The 19,572-nt window shown below is 39.5% G+C and overlaps 2 protein-coding genes across 2 annotated transcripts in view; one reads left to right on the forward strand and one right to left on the reverse strand.

Moving 5' to 3' along the window:
* Positions 1 to 1,736: 1,736 nt before the first annotated feature.
* Positions 1,737 to 7,888, reverse strand: LOC105384064. The gene is made up of 2 exons (XM_048631342.1): positions 5,727 to 7,888; positions 1,737 to 2,840 (listed from the first exon to the last, which is right to left on the reverse strand). Exons 1-2 carry the CDS (start codon positions 7,225 to 7,227, stop codon positions 2,044 to 2,046), a joined length of 2,298 nt encoding a protein of 765 aa, XP_048487299.1. The 5' UTR covers positions 7,228 to 7,888; the 3' UTR covers positions 1,737 to 2,043.
* Positions 7,889 to 16,627: 8,739 nt separating this feature from the next.
* The window catches only part of LOC105383917, a 43,542-nt gene continuing 40,597 nt past the window's right edge, over positions 16,628 to 19,572 (forward strand). The window contains exon 1 of the mRNA XM_048631386.1: positions 16,628 to 16,960. The gene's annotated coding sequence lies outside the window, so the exon portion shown is untranslated. The remainder of the gene's footprint in view (positions 16,961 to 19,572) is intronic.

Here is a 19,572-nt window from a genome sequence, read left to right on the forward strand (position 1 = left end):
ATTAACAAACAATAGTACATTATATTTAAGCTAATGGTATTATACACATTAAATAGTAACGAATGTACTACCAACACAGTTAACCACAGATTATTTTGCTACGGGGACTGATTATTTATTCCGAAATTCCGATATTCGTAGAAGAAAAGTTGTTAAGGATTGCGGTAACAGTATCCTAAGTGCTATAGCAGAAAGAAATGACAGTCCACTTGTCTGGCAACTAGTCATAAGAACAAAATCTGTTTTAGTTATTAAGTAGTGTTAAGTAGATATTAGAATTTAAGTTTTGTAAATGTGTGTTTTTATATGGACAAATTGTCTGAAATAAATAAATTATTATTATTATATATTATTATTATTACCCCCTGAGTCACTCCATTTCATCTTAGTATACCGCTTTTGCAACACCCTGCATATTGAATATTGTTGTGGTGATTACTTGAGTTCCCACTAAATACCAACGAAAATTATTACTTAAAACAATCACCATTTTGTAGTTGCCAGAAGGTAATATTGATTGGATTCCACAAAACCACCTCCTACCCCAATTTAACTTCCACCAAGGGAATCTCCTGTTTCATATTTGATATGAAAATTATGTTATTAATGGTTGGTGTGACGATGTAATAATAATAATTTAATGTATCTTCCTCATAATATTGAATGTGGCATCAACATGTTTGAGGTGAAGGACGAGAGAGAAATAAAAAAAAGGTTTCAAATTTTATCATAAATATATATATAAACACTCATACCTTGTAGTAATGTACTCCCTTGCGGGGTAGGCAGAGGTGCATTGCTGCACCCACTTTTCGCCAGTGTTATATTAGTCCCAATGTAATAGGGGGCGGGCCTATTGCCTTTTACGGGCACATCCAAGACCTGAGAACAAATATCTGTGTTTAAACAAATATCTGTCCCAGCCGGGAATCGAACCCGGGACCTTCGGCTCAGTAGTCAGGGTCACTAACCAGCTAACCACTACACACATCCGGTCGTGTATCGAATTTTTTCAGTGCCCGTCATATAGAGCAACTTTCATTTTGATACGGACTCCACTCTTATTATTAGGAGTATTTTTTTTTCAGATTTATCATATGTGGTGATAGTGAACTTGGAATTTAACTTTCGATGCTACTTTAAAATGAAAAAAGTCCCACTTACAACATTCAAACACGAAATAACCAATTTTTTTATTATGAAATAAAAAAATTAGCACAATATTTACGTTTTAAGTTGGTTTAATTCTGATGCGTTAAATGAACTTCAATATTGCAGACGGCGTCATTATCCTAGTCTTTTCGGTTTACAAATAATTTGGTGATTTTCTCACCAGACCTTTCTCATTGCTCGTGACTCTCGTCGAGGGTATTTTATTTGTTTCGTTAAAACGCATACACATCTGCCACAACTAATTCTAATCTCATGGTCCATACTCCCCATTCCATGGTGCTATTTGGACGATTTATTTATACCGAGATTAGGTGGGATTTATGTCGAAGGACTTTTTGGGATTTTCTCCCCTAGGCCATAAAAAGCAGCGACAATCACTGTTTATTTATTGTGATGACCGCGTGGTGGCGGCGACAGGATTTCCGATTTCGGAAGTATTGAGGGAAAAGCATATTATAGACGGATTGAGAACCTCCTCTTTTTTGTGAAGTCAGTAAAAAATAGGACTTTTACTTTGCAGAGGGACGTAAAGTAGAATATTTAAAATAGTATTTTATACTAGTTGAGTGTTAGGCTCCTGGTGCTATGCTTCTGGGAACTCCTAACTTCTTCAATGAAACTCAGATAGAATTTAGACAAAACTGTATTAATTAAAATAGGCGCTGATTGTGCAAAAGGCCGAGAAATGTATATGTTGCGCGGTCGCGGAGGGCTGAGCGAGTGTGTGTGCCGCGCCGCGATGTCTCGGAGCTCGCATCGCGCGAGTGGTGGAGGCACGAAGATTGCCGAGGATCCCCGAGGCGATGTGGGCAGGTTGTAGGTGTAGGCGTTCCGGTCGGAACATACTCCCCGGGTTGAAGAGCTGTGTCTTCAAGAAGTTGAAACAGGAAGGGGGCATATGTTGTTGTATGCCCTTGTGATGGTCCCCTTCTTTGTCAGGATCTCCGCGACTCGGCTGCGGCCATCAGGACCCGGCTTGACGTCGGTCACTCTTCCCAGCAGCCAGAGTAGCGGGGGTTGGTTCACGTCCTTGATCAAGACCATGGTGCCGGTCTTCAAGTCTTGTCCATCTGTCTGCCATTTTGTGCGTTGCTGGAGAAGAGATACATATTCGTTAGCGTAACGCTGCCAAAAATGGTGACGCAACTTCTCAATCCTCTCGTGACGCTCAAGTTGCTGAAGGTTGACGTCGGCGACCTGAGGACCAGGGACTGAGGTGAGTGGCCGTCCAATTAGGAAATGGGCAGGGGACAAGTAAGAAAGATCAGAAGGATCGGAGGATAGAGGCGTCAAGGGTCTGGAATTTAAAATAGCCTCTATCTGAATCAGACATGTGGAGAGCTCTTCATAGGTTAAGTGAGTAAGATTTAGGACTCTACGAAGCAAATGTTTTGTGGATTTTACGGCTGATTCCCATAAGCCCCCGAAGTGGGGTGAGTAGGCAGGAATGAATTTAAAATCGATGCCATGGTTGGCAATGTCTGCCTCTATATCTTTGGAGGAACTTTCAAGAAGACGTGTGAGCTCGTTGAACGCTCCGACGAAGTTGGTGCCGTTGTCGCAGTAGACGCGCTGAGATTTGCCACGACGAGCCGTGAAACGGGAAAAGGCTGCGAGGAATCCCTCCTTAGTGAGGTCGGACACCAGCTCCAGGTGGACGGCTCTGACTGCAAAGCAGACAAACACACAGATATAAGACTTGTGCAATCTGCACCCTCTACCTTTGCGGTCTGCTATCAGCACTGGCCCGGCATAATCTACTCCTACATTTAAGAATGGGAACTCAAGATGTGTTCTGTCAGTAGGTAGATTCCCCATTTTGATTTGGATAGGTTGTGACTTGAAGCGTACACAACGTACACACTGGCGGACAATCTTCTTAGAAAGGTTTTTACCATTTAATGGCCAGTAACTAAGTCGTATGTTGGCTAATAATATTTGAGGTCCAGCATGAAACAAGGCTTTGTGCATGGCTTCGAATATGATTTTGGTTAAATGATGGTTACTGCCAAGTAGTATGGGGTGCTTAACATCATAAGTGTAGTGTGAGTTATCTAAGCGACCACCCACACGGATTATGTCATGCGAATCAATAAATGGGGAAAGGCTGATTAATTTGTTTTTCTTATGCAAGCTTTGATTATTTTTAAGGATTTTGTATTCATCAGGAAACATTTCCTGTTGGGCAGATCTGATGATAAGGGTCTTTGCTGACTGAAGGTCTGAAGATGTTAAAGAGCCTGAGCTTTTAGCGTTAGATTTACAATTTTGAATGAATCTGAGTACGTAAGCAATAAGTCGGATTAACTTTGTTATTGATGAAGATTTATGAATGAGGGCAGAAATTAAATTATTAGAGCTGCAGTCATTGGTTTCATCTGCAACATCCGCGTGCATCACAACTTCAGGCAGTACAAGATTTTGTAAGAGGGGAGATGGGGGAAAATCGATTTCTTTATGTTTGAGGAAATCGGGACCTGACCACCAAAGAGTTGAAGAGCCAATGGAATCAGCTTTCATCCCCCGTGAGTTTAAATCAGCCGGGTTGCTTTTAGACGGCACGTAGCTCCACGTCTGGTTGATCGTAGCTTCTTGAATTTCGCTCACTCTGTTGCGGACGAAACTATTGAGTCTACTCGGTGACGCAGACAGCCATCCCAGCACAATGGTAGAGTCGCACCAGAAGTAGCAGTGGCTCAAAGGAAGGGTAAGTGACTGGCGTACCTTAAGGTAGAGACGTGTGCCTAACAACGCGCCACACAACTCTAGGCGAGGGATCGTGGATGCTTTGATGGGTGAAACCTTGTTTTTTGATGCTAGCAGGCGAACACTGACGGAGCCGTCGACTGCTACTGCTCTTACATAGACACACGCCCCGTATGCCTTTTCAGAAGCGTCTGTAAAGGTGTGGTATTCAATTAAAACTGAAGAGTCACATAAGACCCAGCGAGGAATGCGGATGGAATTGAGAGCTGGAAGTGACTGAATAAAATCATTGAATTTAAGTTTTATGTCTGTGGGAACGCTAGAGTCCCAATCACATTTTTGAATCCACAGATGTTGTAAGAGCATTTTAGCCAGTACAACACATGGTCCTACTAGGCCCATGGGGTCAAAGACCTGGCTAACAATTGATAGTATGGTACGTTTTGTAATTTTGTTTGGGACAGTCAATTCAATTGTAAAAAACAAGTTATCTAAATTAGAATCCCAATACAGGCCGAGAGTTTTACTGGGGGAAGCATCATTTAAGTTGAGGGTTTTTTCTATGTTGTGTTTGTCAAAATTTGAAATTGATTCTAATATTGATTTACTGTTCGACTGCCACTTTCTAAGATTAAATTTTGCTGATCCGAGCGTCTGAACAACCCCATTGCATAGCTCGACAACTGAGTCTACTGTGTCTCCTCCGCTTAAGAAATCGTCTACGTAAAAATCGTGCTTGATAGAGTCTCTTACTGCTGGTTCTGTAGACTGGTCTGCGAGTGACGTTAAACATTTGGTTGCGAGATATGCGGCTGCAGCTGTTCCATAAGTCAAAGTTTTAAGAGTGTAGGATTTTAAGGGCTCGGATCTGTCAAATCTGAATAATATTTGTTGTAACGAGCGCTGATGAGGCTCTACTAAAACTGCACGGTACATTTTTTCGACGTCGCCCGTTACAACAAATTTATGTTGCCTAAACCGCAATAAGATTGATAGCAAGTCGTCCTGAACTGTTGGCCCTACCATCTGGATATCGTTGAAAGACTTGCCTGAGCTGGTACGGGCTGAGCAGTCGTACACGACTCTCAATTTTGTGGTGGTGCTGGACTCTCGAACCACCCCATGATGTGGCATGTAGTATTTTTTATCAGAAGAATGATGCAATGTATTTTCTGACATGTGATCAAGAGCGATGTATTCATGCATGAATTTTAAATATCTGTCCTTTAAAAGAGAATCGCGCTCCAGCTTGCGCTCTAAGGCGTAGAATCTACGCTGAGCCATTGTATAAGAGTCACCTAGGCTTTCAGGCGAGTCTTTCAACGGTATCGTTACCACAAATTGACCATTATCGTCGCGACGTGTGGTTTTCTGAAAGAGTTCCTCACAGGCTTGTTCCTCATTGGAGAAACACTTACCGGCAGGTACCGAGTCCAACTCCCAAAAACGAGTAAGTTGGTCTGACTCTTCAGTCGAAAGAAAGTGACATGCTGGGGGTTGATGACGATTCATTGATGTATGTACACACCCTGATATAAGCCAACCGAATTGTGATGATTGCAAGTTAGGTTGTTTATGACCTAGCTTAATTGAGTTGGAACCTAAGACGTCCCAAAATACTTCAGCGCCAACTAAGATGTCAACAACTGAAGGTATGTTGAAGGTAGGATCTGCTAGCTGAAGACCTGGCGGTATGGGAATCGACTGTGTGTCTATGTAAGAGCCAGGGAGAGCAGTTGTGATTTTAGGTAGAATGTAACAACCTATGTTTGTCCTATAGTCACCCACGCAAGAATAAATAGTTACGTCACACATTTCAGAGGAGCTAGAAACTTGATCATTTATACCTGAGACGGTGGAGCTGGTGCTGCGTCTTACCAAGCCCAGCTTGCCACAGAGGTCTTGGGTGATGAAGTTGGAGGTGCTCCCGTTGTCTAGGAGAAGTCTAGCAGATTGCAGGTTCCCATCGACGTCGGCAACTCTCGCCATAGCTGTGGAAAGCAGGACAATACCTCTGTTACATGCGGATGTTGGAGAAGAAATAATGTTGGTGGACAATGCTACATTGTCACCGTTGTCATTCTCTTGAAAGATTTCCCTGTGAAGCAGGGTGTTGTGCCTATATTTGCAATATTTGCAATGAGACAACGTGCATGATTTTGCAGAATGACCTGGCCTGAGGCAATTCATACAAACATTGCTCTCAGAAGCTTTCTTTATTCTTGCCTCAATGTCGAGTTTTCTAAAAGATTCACAAGTGAATAGAAAATGAGCATCTGAGCACATAGGGCATTTGTTTTTATGTTGAAATGGTTTATGTTTTGTTGTTGAATGAAAGTTTTTTATTTGTTTATTGGAATCCTGATGGGAACTAATAGTTGTGGCTGATGATGATGATGATGACTTGTTTTTATTTATGAACTTGCTGTTGTCGTTTAAAGTTTCGATTAGATCTGCCCTATTCGACAAAAATGACGTGAATTGTTTTAAAGATGGTGAAGAGTTTATTGAATTTTTGAACTCTTCCCATTGCCTGTTGGTCGAGGGGTCTAATTTTTTGGTCATGATGAAGATAATTAAGGTGTCCCAATTATCCACTGGTTCACCGAGTGAAGACAGTGCACGCAGATTTTTGTTGGTGACATCAATGACATTTCTAAGGGCTTGGCTTGATTCCCGTTGGATAGGTTCAACATTGAACAGAGCCTGGACGTGATTGTTGACGAGAAGGCGAGTGTTGTCGTACCGTTCGCTGAGTAACTGCCAAGCAATGTCGTAGTTCGCCTCCGTCAAGTCCAAACTTTGCACAATAATTGATGCACTACCTTTCAATGCTGCGCGAAGATAATGGAATTTGTTAATGTTTGATATGGAACTATTATTATGTATGAGAGAAATATACGTATCTCGGAATTGGAGCCAGTGCTGATAGTCGCCGTCAAAGTGAGGTAAGTCTATCTTGGGAAGTCTCACGAAGTCGTGCTTGCAACCAGAGCCGCTGGAGCGGGCGCCGTCCAGGCTGGGCGCGGGGGCGGCGGGGGCGGGCGCGGCGGCCAGCAGCTCGCGCGCGCGGGACAGCTGCGCGTAGTACTGCGTCTCGAACTGCTCGCGCTCGCTGTACCGCTCGTCCACGTCCTCCGACAACAGCTCCAGCTCCGTCTGTAACGCGTCGAATTCACTATACAGCACTTCCAATCTACTGACACGCATTTCTAATTCTAATACCTGGGATGGAGTAAGAGAATGACCACTATCAGGCATTAGTTTTAAAAAGGTCATGAACTGAGTCATTTTTGCTTTGTAGCTTCCACGCTTCTTAACAAGCTCCCCCAATTTAGCGACAGACATAATGAAGATTTAAGGCAAAAGAAAGATGTCTAAGCTATAAGAAAGGCGGGATTAAGCAGTTAAAAGTTAAGCAAATAAGTTAAGTTACTCACATACAAAGAAGTACCTAAGATGAGTAACACTGTAAGTGTACGATAAAGAGCGTGAAAAAAAATAAGCCACAAATATGAATAAACCTACTATAGGTATGGTAAGACAGCTGTTATTAATGTATTACTAAGAGAAAGGCACAAATAAATGTGTAAAGGAATTTACGTATTACGCAACAAGCCACGTTATACGATTCAAGACAAGTATAAAATAACAAAGTATTTCGCAATTCTACACTGAAAAAAGATGTTTTAATAAGCAAGTAACGTGAATAACAGATAAAATAAATGTATTTGTGTGTATCTATAACTGGAGAATGTTATTCAATGCAAGCCATAAAACACGCTTAACCTTGACATTGACGACGGCTAGCTGATAAGCGAACAAAAGGTGCTAATGGGTTTTTAAGTGCGTTGAATTTTATTGCTATTATGAATGAACAGCTGATGTGTAAATATGCTATAAGTATCTATTTATGATAATAAGCTTATGAAGAGATCAATGACATGCCTGATCCGTATAGCAATATTTTAAATTCCTGGAAAAATGGATGGGGAAAAAATGACAGGAATATAAGGAAATGGAACGGACTCACTCGGTGTACCAAAGTCCCTCAGGGTAGACCGTCCTTCAGGTGTTCTCCAAGCTCCAAGTTGTCTCGGCGAACGTGGCACGGTCCAAAGTCCACAAGCGACGACGAACGCAGTCGAATCTTCTCGGTCCTTTTTTCGTAGGTATTACGAAGGACCACTAGTTGAGTGTTAGGCTCCTGGTGCTATGCTTCTGGGAACTCCTAACTTCTTCAATGAAACTCAGATAGAATTTAGACAAAACTGTATTAATTAAAATAGGCGCTGATTGTGCAAAAGGCCGAGAAATGTATATGTTGCGCGGTCGCGGAGGGCTGAGCGAGTGTGTGTGCCGCGCCGCGATGTCTCGGAGCTCGCATCGCGCGAGTGGTGGAGGCACGAAGATTGCCGAGGATCCCCGAGGCGATGTGGGCAGGTTGTAGGTGTAGGCGTTCCGGTCGGAACAATACAGTTTGTTGCAAAAAGGGTATACTAAGCCGAAATGAAATCAGAAAGCCAAAATTCACGAAAAAAACTTATAATTTTACTTAGAAACTTTGTCGGTCACGTGACTTTTTAGTATGTAGAATGATTTTTTTATTCATTTCCGGGCATATACATATATAAGATTCCGCACGTGGGTTTTGGCTTAGTATACGCTTTTTGCAACACCCTGTATAAGTAGACGTAAGGCGGTTGTCGCAATGCCACGCATCACGCTGCGATTTGCGTGAAATGTATGGACGGATGAACGCACGTAGATGCGTGTATTTGTGGGATTTTGCGTGTAGAAAACACGTCAACATCAGCGTGGCAGTGTAAGCGGTTCGCTATAGTACAACGTTATAGCAAATCTGATGGTGGTCATTGCTTTAAATTCAATTCAATTCAAATCATTGAATTCAGACTCAAAGTCCATAAGTTAACACAATTAATATTCACAATCAAATTTAAAAACAATAAAATACATATAGGGTAAATCGTGGTATAACTGGCATGCGTCAGTAACTGGCACTATATATTAAGCTTTTGGATATCGTCACCTTAAATCGTAAACCGCCTAACTCCACTTTTTGGCGAAAATGACTTTTTGGTATCAATAGAAGCGTTTTTTCAAGGCGCATCTACTCGTATTACTCGTAAATCGATAAAAAATTTGAATTCTGAGAAAATTTAGTTTTCGTTTTCCTCCTAACTCTAAGTCGTAATTTTTAAACAATAAAACCTCGTAACTCCTCCTACTCCCATACAACGAGCGATGTAGGCGGGAGTGAACGTACATTTTTGCAATAAAACTATGTGTTTGGCTTTGTTTTTATTACTACATAAATAAATTATAGAACTTAACATTCTTATTGATCAATTTATAGTTAAATGTTGCTATTTTTTTTAGCAATATTATGCTCTTAAATTAAAAGTTACGCGTATATCACAAACAAAATATTTTGTATATTTTGGTTGGAATCAGCACTTTACTACATACTAATATAGGTTTTTTGCAAACAAGGCAGGACGGCTGCTGCAACCCGTTGCTGACGAATCCATGGCTCCTCTAACCGATCTCATCACAGTCATTCTCTTCGACTTGACAAGATAGGTGCTCCTTGAAGGACAGTAGATTGCACGGCACCCGTATAGATGCGATGGACTCATTTGCGAGGGCCCTCAGATTTGAAAGTAGCCCGTGCACTGCATGGCGTGTAGAGCACCAGCTACTCTTTGATTCTGGGGAACTAACATCTTGCAATGCTCCTTGAATGACCAACAACTATCTACGACTAGGCTGAGGTAGCACATGTGCCGTTCTATAGCAATATGAACCTCACTAACCCGCACCGATAGATCTGTTGGCTCCCTGCACATTAGGAGTTTGTAGGATATCAGGAGGGGCGCTGTTTTAAGGCCTAGGCGGTGGATCATGCCACTATCGTCTTTGATAAATCATCCTCGATGGACGCTCTCTCAGCCATCTTCAATGTGACACACATTGAAGATGGAGATCAGCAGAATGAATTGTGCTAACGCCATTTGCGAGCTTCATTTGCAGGATAGTATTGTATGCCAAGTTACATTGCAGAGGTGTCCAAGACCGACCCCTGTGGAACTCCACAACTGACCTCCTTCTGCGAACATTAACCCTCTCTTATCGGGTAATTATTGTACCAGTTGGTCCTCTGACTATTTGCTGGAGGTAGGATCGGCCGATGGTATTCAAGAGAGGCCCTGAAGGTTCCTCAAGGGATAGAGTTGAACGGGTACACCATGTCTAATCCTTGGTCTAATCTAACACCCAGCGCAACTATCCCCGCGGTTCACATCCTGCTCTGACAGTGAACGAACATAGAAGTACTTCTACTAATACGTATTGTATCCACTATCGATTGTACATTTCGTAAGCCAAACTGACAATCCGAAAGGTAATGACCGTTCATCCAGGGGTGTCACTAATTTAAAAAGCTTGTCAGCCTCTTATAGCAGGCAGATGGGTCTGTACATAGAAAAAGAATCTGCAGGACTGCTTTCTTTCTTCAGGAGCTTTAACGTGGCCTCGTTTCAGTCAGTGGACACCTCACTGGCACTCTGGCTGCTGTTCAACAGACAGATAAACTTTCTGTACAAATTAGCTTTGAGCGCCAGCACTCACACGCGGTCTGGTATTCCATCGGGGCTAGGAACAGTCTTTTGCGCTCCGTTCCAACTCTAGATCCGTCACTCCTTGCTCGTCAGATGATAGAATAGAATAGAATACTCTTTATTTTTCACCATTAAATAAAACGTGATGATGTTCCTAGTCCCTGGGAAACAGCGTGCTTACCACCAGGGATTCAACGGCAACGCCGGGACCATGGCCTCCTAGTACTGATTTATGTTTTCTACTGCTTATAACGATGACTGCTGATTATATAATCATTTTATTAAGTACATCAATAATACTCTAAATTTGAAGAAATAGGAAAAGGTTGGGAGATTTATCTATATTTGAATAGCGTAAGTCCATCAAAGAGAACAATATTATGCAAAATCGAAGTCCGAAAAACTCGTATTTCCAGGAAAAACACGTATCTCCAATAATAGTATTCACATAGAGATTGGGAAAAGATCGTAAGTCCATTTTATGTATAAAGCGATAAAAATAACTAATTTTTCATAACGCCGTTGAATGCGCAACCACTTTTTTAGTCTAGTATCAACAAAATATTAGGGGGTATCCTAAGTAGAAGTACAAAATAAACAGTTTTTTTTGTCTCCTGTAAAATTTGCTCGCGTGGAGTTGGGCGGTTTACGATTTAAGGTGACGATATAGTAAGGCCTTCTTTGATGTGTCTACAGCAATCTCCAATCATTCATTGATATTATAGTTAAATTTTACACCGCTAGGTGGGTATTTTCCGGCGCTAGAAATTATCTCAGTCAAAGCGGCGAAGATCGCTAAAAAAATACTCGTGTGTTAAATTTTTTTTAAGGAGACACCAAAATTTGTATGGCCTGTTTTTGTGAAAATAAATAAGTTTTTTATAAAGTGACAATAACAAGGAAGTAGGGAAAGGTCTAAACAATATCATGATAGCCCGATTCACTGTGATTTTGGTTGCTTTCGAGTTATATTTGAGGGTGCTAGTTACTGAAATGTAATATATATCTTCATTTAGTAACTGGCACCCCCCTGCCAGTTACCAATATTTTGGGTTTTGTAATTTTAAGCTATTTTATGCCTTCTATCGACAGAAAATACGATTTAAAGTGCACTGTAAAAACCCCCAGTGTCTAGTTAGCTTTGTTTCAATAACTGGCACGGGGCTGCCAGTTACTAATTTGCATAGATTTTTCTAACGCACCAGTAACTGGCACTTACTGGTGCAGTAAACATTTCTTTCATGTTTCTTTTCAGAAAAATCACTAAAATCAAGGCAATCATCATCAGCAGTCTGTAATTGTCCACTGCTGGACCTCTCCCTAGCAGTGACACTGCACTCTGTCCTTGATCTTCCTCATCTAACCACCGGCCAGCTGTATAAGGTCGTTGGTCCAGCTAAAGGTATCCCCCGCTACGCTAGCCTGTTCGTGGTCTCCACTCTAGAGCTGGTTTGCCCCACTGGTCATCGGTTCTTCAGCAGCTATGGCCGGCCCACTGCCACTTGAGCATACTGATTCTAAGAGCTATATCGGTCACTCGAGTTTTCTTACGGATTACCTCATTTCTGATATGGTCCTTCAAAGAACCACCAAGCTTAGGTATTTCTAATGCTCACTGATCGGTTTTGAATCGGTGGACCAATCCAACCACGTCTTACCAGTAAGACGCACTGATTGAAGACCTTGGCCTTCAGGTTTTGATGTGAAAATTAACTTCCCCTATCATATCAGTCCAATCCAGTAACATGTTGAATGCACCTTGCAGCTTCCTTTTCAAAGTTCCTTCTGCCTAGTCGAATAGTTTGTCCAAGGTAGACATAATAATATTGTTGCTACACTAAGGCCGCAAAGCATTTTACTGAGTTTCTGCAGATTGCCACTGTGATAACATGAAATGGCGATGTGAAAGGTCTATCGTCTTGAAGACATTTCCAATGTAATTGGTAAACAGCTTCGGCATATAATTTAACACCCCCCTGTCTCCTCTTGTTTTGTGGTCCTGGACTTGGAAGGCATCTCATCTCAACACCTCGATATAACGAGGGGATTCCAGAACTGTCCAGGTCTCGATGTAATCAAAGGCTTTCTCATAGTCCTTGAAGAACTTGATAGAAAGACGGTTCGTGATGACCTTATACAATAACATATACATGACTTATAACTTATAAACAAAATCGGTCTATTCTTCTTTAATAAGGTCTTATCATCCTTCTTGAAGAACAACACCAAGTTCTTGCTCCACGCCTCCAGTGTTGTGCCAGTATGAAAAAGCGAATTGAAAAACTTCTGAGGCTGTTCAAGGATAGTAATAGCTTTCAATAGCGCTGTACTATCTCCGTCTTTACCCAGAGCTTTGTCCTTTTTGAGCTGTTTGAGGACTATCTTAATCTTACCTCTGTCGACGTCTAGGAAATCGTTAGTGTGGTGGCGTGTTAATGGAGCTCTGTAATCAGTGAGCAAGTGAAGCTAAAAGCCGTAGAAACCTTCAATTTCCCCATGAAATTTCAGATGAGAGATACTACCGTCAGCACTCTTCAACGCCGGGTCACTTCTCCCAAGCTGCTGAGTGAATACATCAAGGTCAACAAGCATTTGCTTTCTCCATTTCCGTTTCCAAATCCAAGGGTTTCTCGATTTGTTGCATCCATATGGACCCACGATTCGTCGCATACTTGTACTGTCATTTTGTCGTAGAAGTCGACCATTACACCGGTGATTTTGAGTCTTACCGGTACAGAACCTAGACAGGTAGTGGTACATTACCTAATATCAAATATATTATTGATTTTAGAGTACTTACTTATTGACCTAATTGCATGATTTTTTGAAAGGTGCCAGTTACTGAAACATCATGTGACAGTTACTAATTTTTACTGCCAGTTACTAGGTTTTTTGGGGGTAGTGGATATAAACTTCATTAAAATCGAATATTAATCTTATATCTTTACAATGTATGCCTATAATTGTTCGTCGTCTTATTGCCAGTAATTCAAGCCTACCAGTGCTTAAATCAGGCCAATACTTTATTTTTAAAATATTATTTTGTGTTGCAAATCGCTTAAAGTGCCAGTTACTAGTACTTTTACCCTACTTACATAAATTTCTAAATTAAATTTCTTAAAGTGGACTTAAATAATTATAAGATAATTAGTGTCAATTTCTCCATTTTCTGTTATCTAACCGATAGGGCTTGATTTATAAATTAAACGTAATAAAAACTCCATTGGATATAAAATTCATGACAGATGTATCAAAAGTTAACCACTACTCCCTGGTTATGCTCTAACCGAAAAATTGGCACTTATGCTGTATTAGAAGTGGTTAAAGCCTGCAGTAAAACATTCATATCATATCCCTTTATCGTAAAAAAATATGCGAGATCCAATATTTACACGATTTGCCATACAATTTCATATATTATGAAATCTAAGAAAACTTTAGCTTCAAAATCATTGGCTGTTTTCAAACACACCTATCGATGTAAATCTATATATTTTACAAGAACCGGTCATTCCGTTGTTAAATCTAACCCCATAATAGAGACCGAAAATTCAACAAAAGTAATTAATCAAATTAACTTTAATGACAAGCCTGCTTTCCCTTTACAATGGGCATTACGAGTCAGACCATAGTATTCTGAATTGCCGAGGGTGCGAATGCAAAAATAGCTTACGTTCATCATAATAGTCCCCCAAAGTTCAACGCTTCGCTTCACGACTTTTAAGCGAGGGGAATAGGGACTATTTTTGCCTGTTTAAAGTTAAACTCTGCTAGTAGCGTTTGAGATAAGCCCATGGGGCTGATTGTGAGCTCCAAGAATAGGGTTCCATATTCGGTATCCAATTTGGTCAATTGAACGGTAGGATTCTACTAAATACACGCGAAATGGATTTGTTTTCTTGACAAAAACATGCAATGACAGGTCTAATTGTAGAGCTGTCATTTTCATGATATTTTATGAGGGATTCTCATTCCATGATAGTAAACGGTTTCAAAAGAATGGATGCATCCGTCAGAACATTTTGTCTAAAGAAAATGTCACTCATGCGCTAGCCCCAATTCCAACAATTATGACAAATATACATAATATGAGATTTTGAGGCCAGCGCAAGGGTGCCCGGTCTTTACGCTAGTAATATATTCAATGACGTTGGTACGTAATTTGTCGACTAAGAATCGCCATAATCTGGTTTAGACTAATGTTGCCCACAAATACACTGCATAGTTTTGCAATGTCTAGTGTTCTACGCCATATCCCCAACCCATAATATGATAGTAACTAGTATGTATTAATATACAGTAAGCAAGACATGCACCATGACATTTATCAACGTTGATAAAGAAGCTGTGCAGCTGGGACAGTACTTGGTTATCGGATAACGATATTGACATTAAAAATATATATTATACCTACATGTTTCAGTAAAATATACTAGAATTGACTCCTTGTTCTAATGTTAGACATCGAGAATATTTAAGTAGCATAATTTACTGTAATTGGATGTAAACTAAGACTAAAATTAAGGAATTGTTTCAATGACCTAGTTTTAGCTAGTGATAATTATAAGTTATTGGTCTTAGTATAAGTAAATTGTACAAATTATATCCCCCTTATTCATAGAAAAGATACAAGACGTTTTAACTAATATACTATTTTGTCTCTCTCTGTCAAAGAAAAAATTGTTCTTCGTCGGAGAGGGACAAAACAGTTTATTAGTTAAAACGTTCTGTAACTTTTCTATGAATAAGGGGGTAAGGGTGGTGGGGGAAGGGAGCGGAAGGAACTCTAGCAAAGGGAGCCCTATTCTATTCTATTCTCTGCGGGGGTACCTGTAAGTACCTGCTCCTGGCTATCTCGAATGGAACCTTTGTGCATATCCCCTAGGTCTAAACTGCCTTCCTAAGCTTGGACCATTTCCCAGCACACTGGTCTACTGCGGATTGGTGCGTTCAAACATCTATATGTGCTTAATATAGATATGCAGGTCCTATTCTATTCTATTCTATTCTCTGTGGGAGTGTCAGTGCCTGCACCTGGCTCTCTCGAATGGAACCTTTGTGCATATCCCCTAGGTCTAAACTGCCTTCCTAAGCTTGGACCATTTTCCAGCACACTGGTCTACTGCGGGTTGGTGCGTTCACACATCTTCATGTGCTTAAACTAGATATGCAGGTTTCATCGCTATGTTTTTCCTTCACCGTAAGAGCGATGGTAATTAAGTACCTACCTATACATTTTACTTAAATTCAAGGAATTTGTTGGTTCATGTCAGCACCGGGATTCGATCCCGCATCTCTGGCGTGAGAAGCGGGCGCTTACCCGACTGAGCTACCACCGCTCTTTCTCGAAAGTCCTTTATGAGAAAATCTTTAACAGGGAGACTGAAGATTGCGGGCAAATGATAAATATATTTAGTAAGGACCTATTACGTATACTAAAATCACCAATTATAAGCGACAGACAATAAATTATCTCAATAAATACGCTATGTTATTATAAATGTTGGTAAAATTAATTATAAATGAACTATTTTATTACTTTCTTTCACCCAAAATCTCTGTTTGAGAAGCCACATGTTGAAAATAAATTTTAATGAACAACACTTCATAAAATTTACGATTGTGTTTTCAATTTTCATATTTTTATATGCTATTAAATATATTAATAAATAAGTGCTTTTAGATTTCTTTTTTATCAAACATCGAGGATCATATAGTTAGTGTGGAATTTTATAAGTGATATTTCCATTGGCACGTAAATCTGAGCAACTTTTAATCTTACGAAATATCTTCCAAAAGCCCTATTTTTATATGCGGAAATTTCAAGAGAAACCCAGTAAATCTGTGAAACATCTCAACTGAATTTGATGAAACATTTTATAAGTAAGTAAGATAACTTAGATACAAATCATTCAAACCAATGTACTAAGGTAAGCTAATTAATTAATCAGCCTTCCTGCTGCACAGAAGCGACATTGAATGAAAGACTTTTTCAGAACTCCAAGCAAGCTTCATATAGATTTCACAAGGGTAGCCCTGTCTCGTTTATTCAATACTGCGATCTCTTTCACATCAGAACTTGGCAAGAGCCCTAGTGCGTACTCTACCCTCCACTGGCATAGACGTCAGATACCCCGCGCGCCCTCGCGACTACGGAATGGAAATCCGCGATTTAAATTTTTGATTTTAGAACGAGTTTTCTTTTTTCGTCGCGCGGATTTTAAAATGTGATTGGCTGCTGTTTTTCCGAATGTTTCCCGCGCTTGAATTGTTCCTAATTCAAAAGTGAGTGTGTGTTTTGTGAAGGAGAAAGTTGTTGCGTTATTTTTCTTCATAAATATTTGAGATGTGAGTTTCTTAGTGGACAGGAATGTAATAAGGCGTAATACGTATTAACTGTTGAAAGTGAAAATTGTTTTAAGCCTGTTTTGGAACAGAAGGTAAGCTTTACGCCATTTGAGTTTGATTTTAAATAATTAATAAGCAAAAGTCATAAATCGGAAATATAATGCGGTTATGAAATTACTTTTTTAATAATAAATGTGTGCTAAGTATAATTCCTTTTTCCGAAGCTATTATATCCATATGCCGGTCGGTTAAAAATTCTGAATGGAAAATGTGATGAATAAATATTTTTTCAACGAGTAATGTTTGACTGAATTGTTACTTTATCTTCTCGCTTTTTACATTTTTACCACGTTCACCAATATTTAATTCGTTTGAATGATTATTTTTATGTGAAAGGAAATTTAAATTTAAAATTCAACCTGACCTTTTTGGAGGTGGTTTTAAGTTTTGAGTGTAAAATTAATGAAAAATACCGACGTTACTTAGGTACATACGGCTATCCAGGGAAGCTAACGTAATTATTTACTGTTTTTTTACCGACTTCGAAAAAAAGAAGGAGGTTTACAATTCGACTGGATGTTGTTTTAAAAGTAATTTTTTAAAGAAAATGTACTATCTAATACCATTTAACATTAATAAAGAAGACAGGGCCTAAAATTTAAGGCTGTAACTAAATAAACAAAAAAAAGGTAAATCTCAGCCCGTAGGTAATAGCGTACTGCCTTTCCAAGACTGGAGGGTTATTCTATATCTCCACGCTTGGCAGGCGGGTTGGAGATATCACACAACTCAGAGATTTATTAAATATCTTCCCCAGCCGGGAATCGAACTCGGCACCTTCGGCATATCATTCAGGCACTACCCACTACTCCTTCCGGTCGTCTTATAACATTAATACTGTATTAATAAAATATTGATTTATTTTAATTGATCATGACGGCAATTCAATAAATCAATACTTAGGTACTCTCTATAATATTATTATAATACTTTAATAATAATAATATCTGGGGACATCGCACACACGGCCATCCGACCCCAAACTACGCATAACCTGTATAATGACTGTAATATGGGTATCGGGCAGCTGATGTATCTGTCGCAGGCATCTGGTTTAATCTTCTGTTTGATTGAACCACTAGCCCGTTCATTGGATGGCGCTGTTCAGTTGTATGACTAGGCCGAACGTTGATTGTACAAGCGTCACAAAACGTCCAACTAGTTAGCTGACTTAAAATCAGTCAGGTGGTGAATAAAACAAATATGGCGTCTAACAGCTGACACAAAAAGCACCTATATTGTTAGTTTTTTGCAAATAAATTAGCTTTAAAGTGCGTTATTTGTGTTAAAATAGTGTGACAACATGAATTAACCTATTATTACGCCGCGGGCGGATAGTTTCAAAGAAAAAAAGTGGCGAAGCTGGATAATTATGAACAATTATATGAAGGTACGTTTATTGTTATTGTTTACTTAATTTGTGAGATAAGAGCTTTGTAACATAGTCTTTTTGTTGACTCTTGTCAGGTGATGTTCACCCTAACCACACATTATAAAGTTGCTATACTATATCCCATTCAACGACTTCGCTGAATGACGTTCAGTCAAGACGTCGAACGTTACAATCAACGACTTGACGAGTTGTCCTTTAGTCATACAACTGAATAGCGCCATCCAATGAACGGGCTAGTGGTTCAATCAAACAGGAGATTAAACCAGTTGCCTGCGACATATCTACACAGATACAGTCATATTAACACCTAAGACCCGATTATCAAATATCTGTAGTATTTAAAAAAACTACGCGGGAAACGACCGCAGAACCGCATTCGGTTATCGCTTACTTTATAAATAATATATCAAAATTATTATTAAAAATACCCATAAATACAATATAAGCCGGTTAAATTATTTATAGGTAGGTAGGTGTAATAATAGTTTATACTTAATAATATTATATTTTTGTTTGGAATGTAAAATGGAAATAACTGTGAAATCGGGCTTAAATATAAAATAATTATTCATTATTGTCAACCTTTGTGTGATCCATACTAGATATTAACCACAAATGTAGGTAACACTTCTATGCATATCCCACCCCTTGCATATTATGTGATTCCATACGTGGTCTCAATTTTTAAGTCATGGAATAAGTTTTAATGGGATTTTAGACACTGAAGATCCTTTCCTTTGAGATAACCTTTCGCTATATTTCAATCTCCTCTTTGACAGTGATCCACCAAAGTTTCTAAACTTAGTAAGTACCTATTTCAATACAATCCGAAGGGTCTGCCTTGGATTTCTTACTTCAAATTGGATTCCTGCTTTAGGTATTTGCATTCAAAAAGGGGATTGATTTGTAGTTTGTGATTAGGGGATTGATTGTAACGACGACTTGTTAGTAAATAATGGTTGAGCAGTTTCGTAATTCTTGTATACTGTATATCGTAAATATTATATGAGTTAGTATTTATAGATATTTAAACAAACTTAACTTATTTCATATCTGCATATCGCACTACCTATCACTTTCTCCACAACACCCAAGGTTAACTGGAGAATTATATTAACATTAAGTTCGCCTATATTTCAATTTATTTATGCGCAATAAATAATGTATTAATAACAATAAGGAATCGTCTATAAAATGAATAAGCCACATCAAAACGGTGAGGCGATTTTTATTATATGCCTGTGACATTAT

Source organism: Plutella xylostella, chromosome 28 (genome assembly GCF_932276165.1).
Source record: "Plutella xylostella chromosome 28, ilPluXylo3.1, whole genome shotgun sequence".
NCBI classification, from domain to species: domain Eukaryota; kingdom Metazoa; phylum Arthropoda; class Insecta; order Lepidoptera; family Plutellidae; genus Plutella; species Plutella xylostella.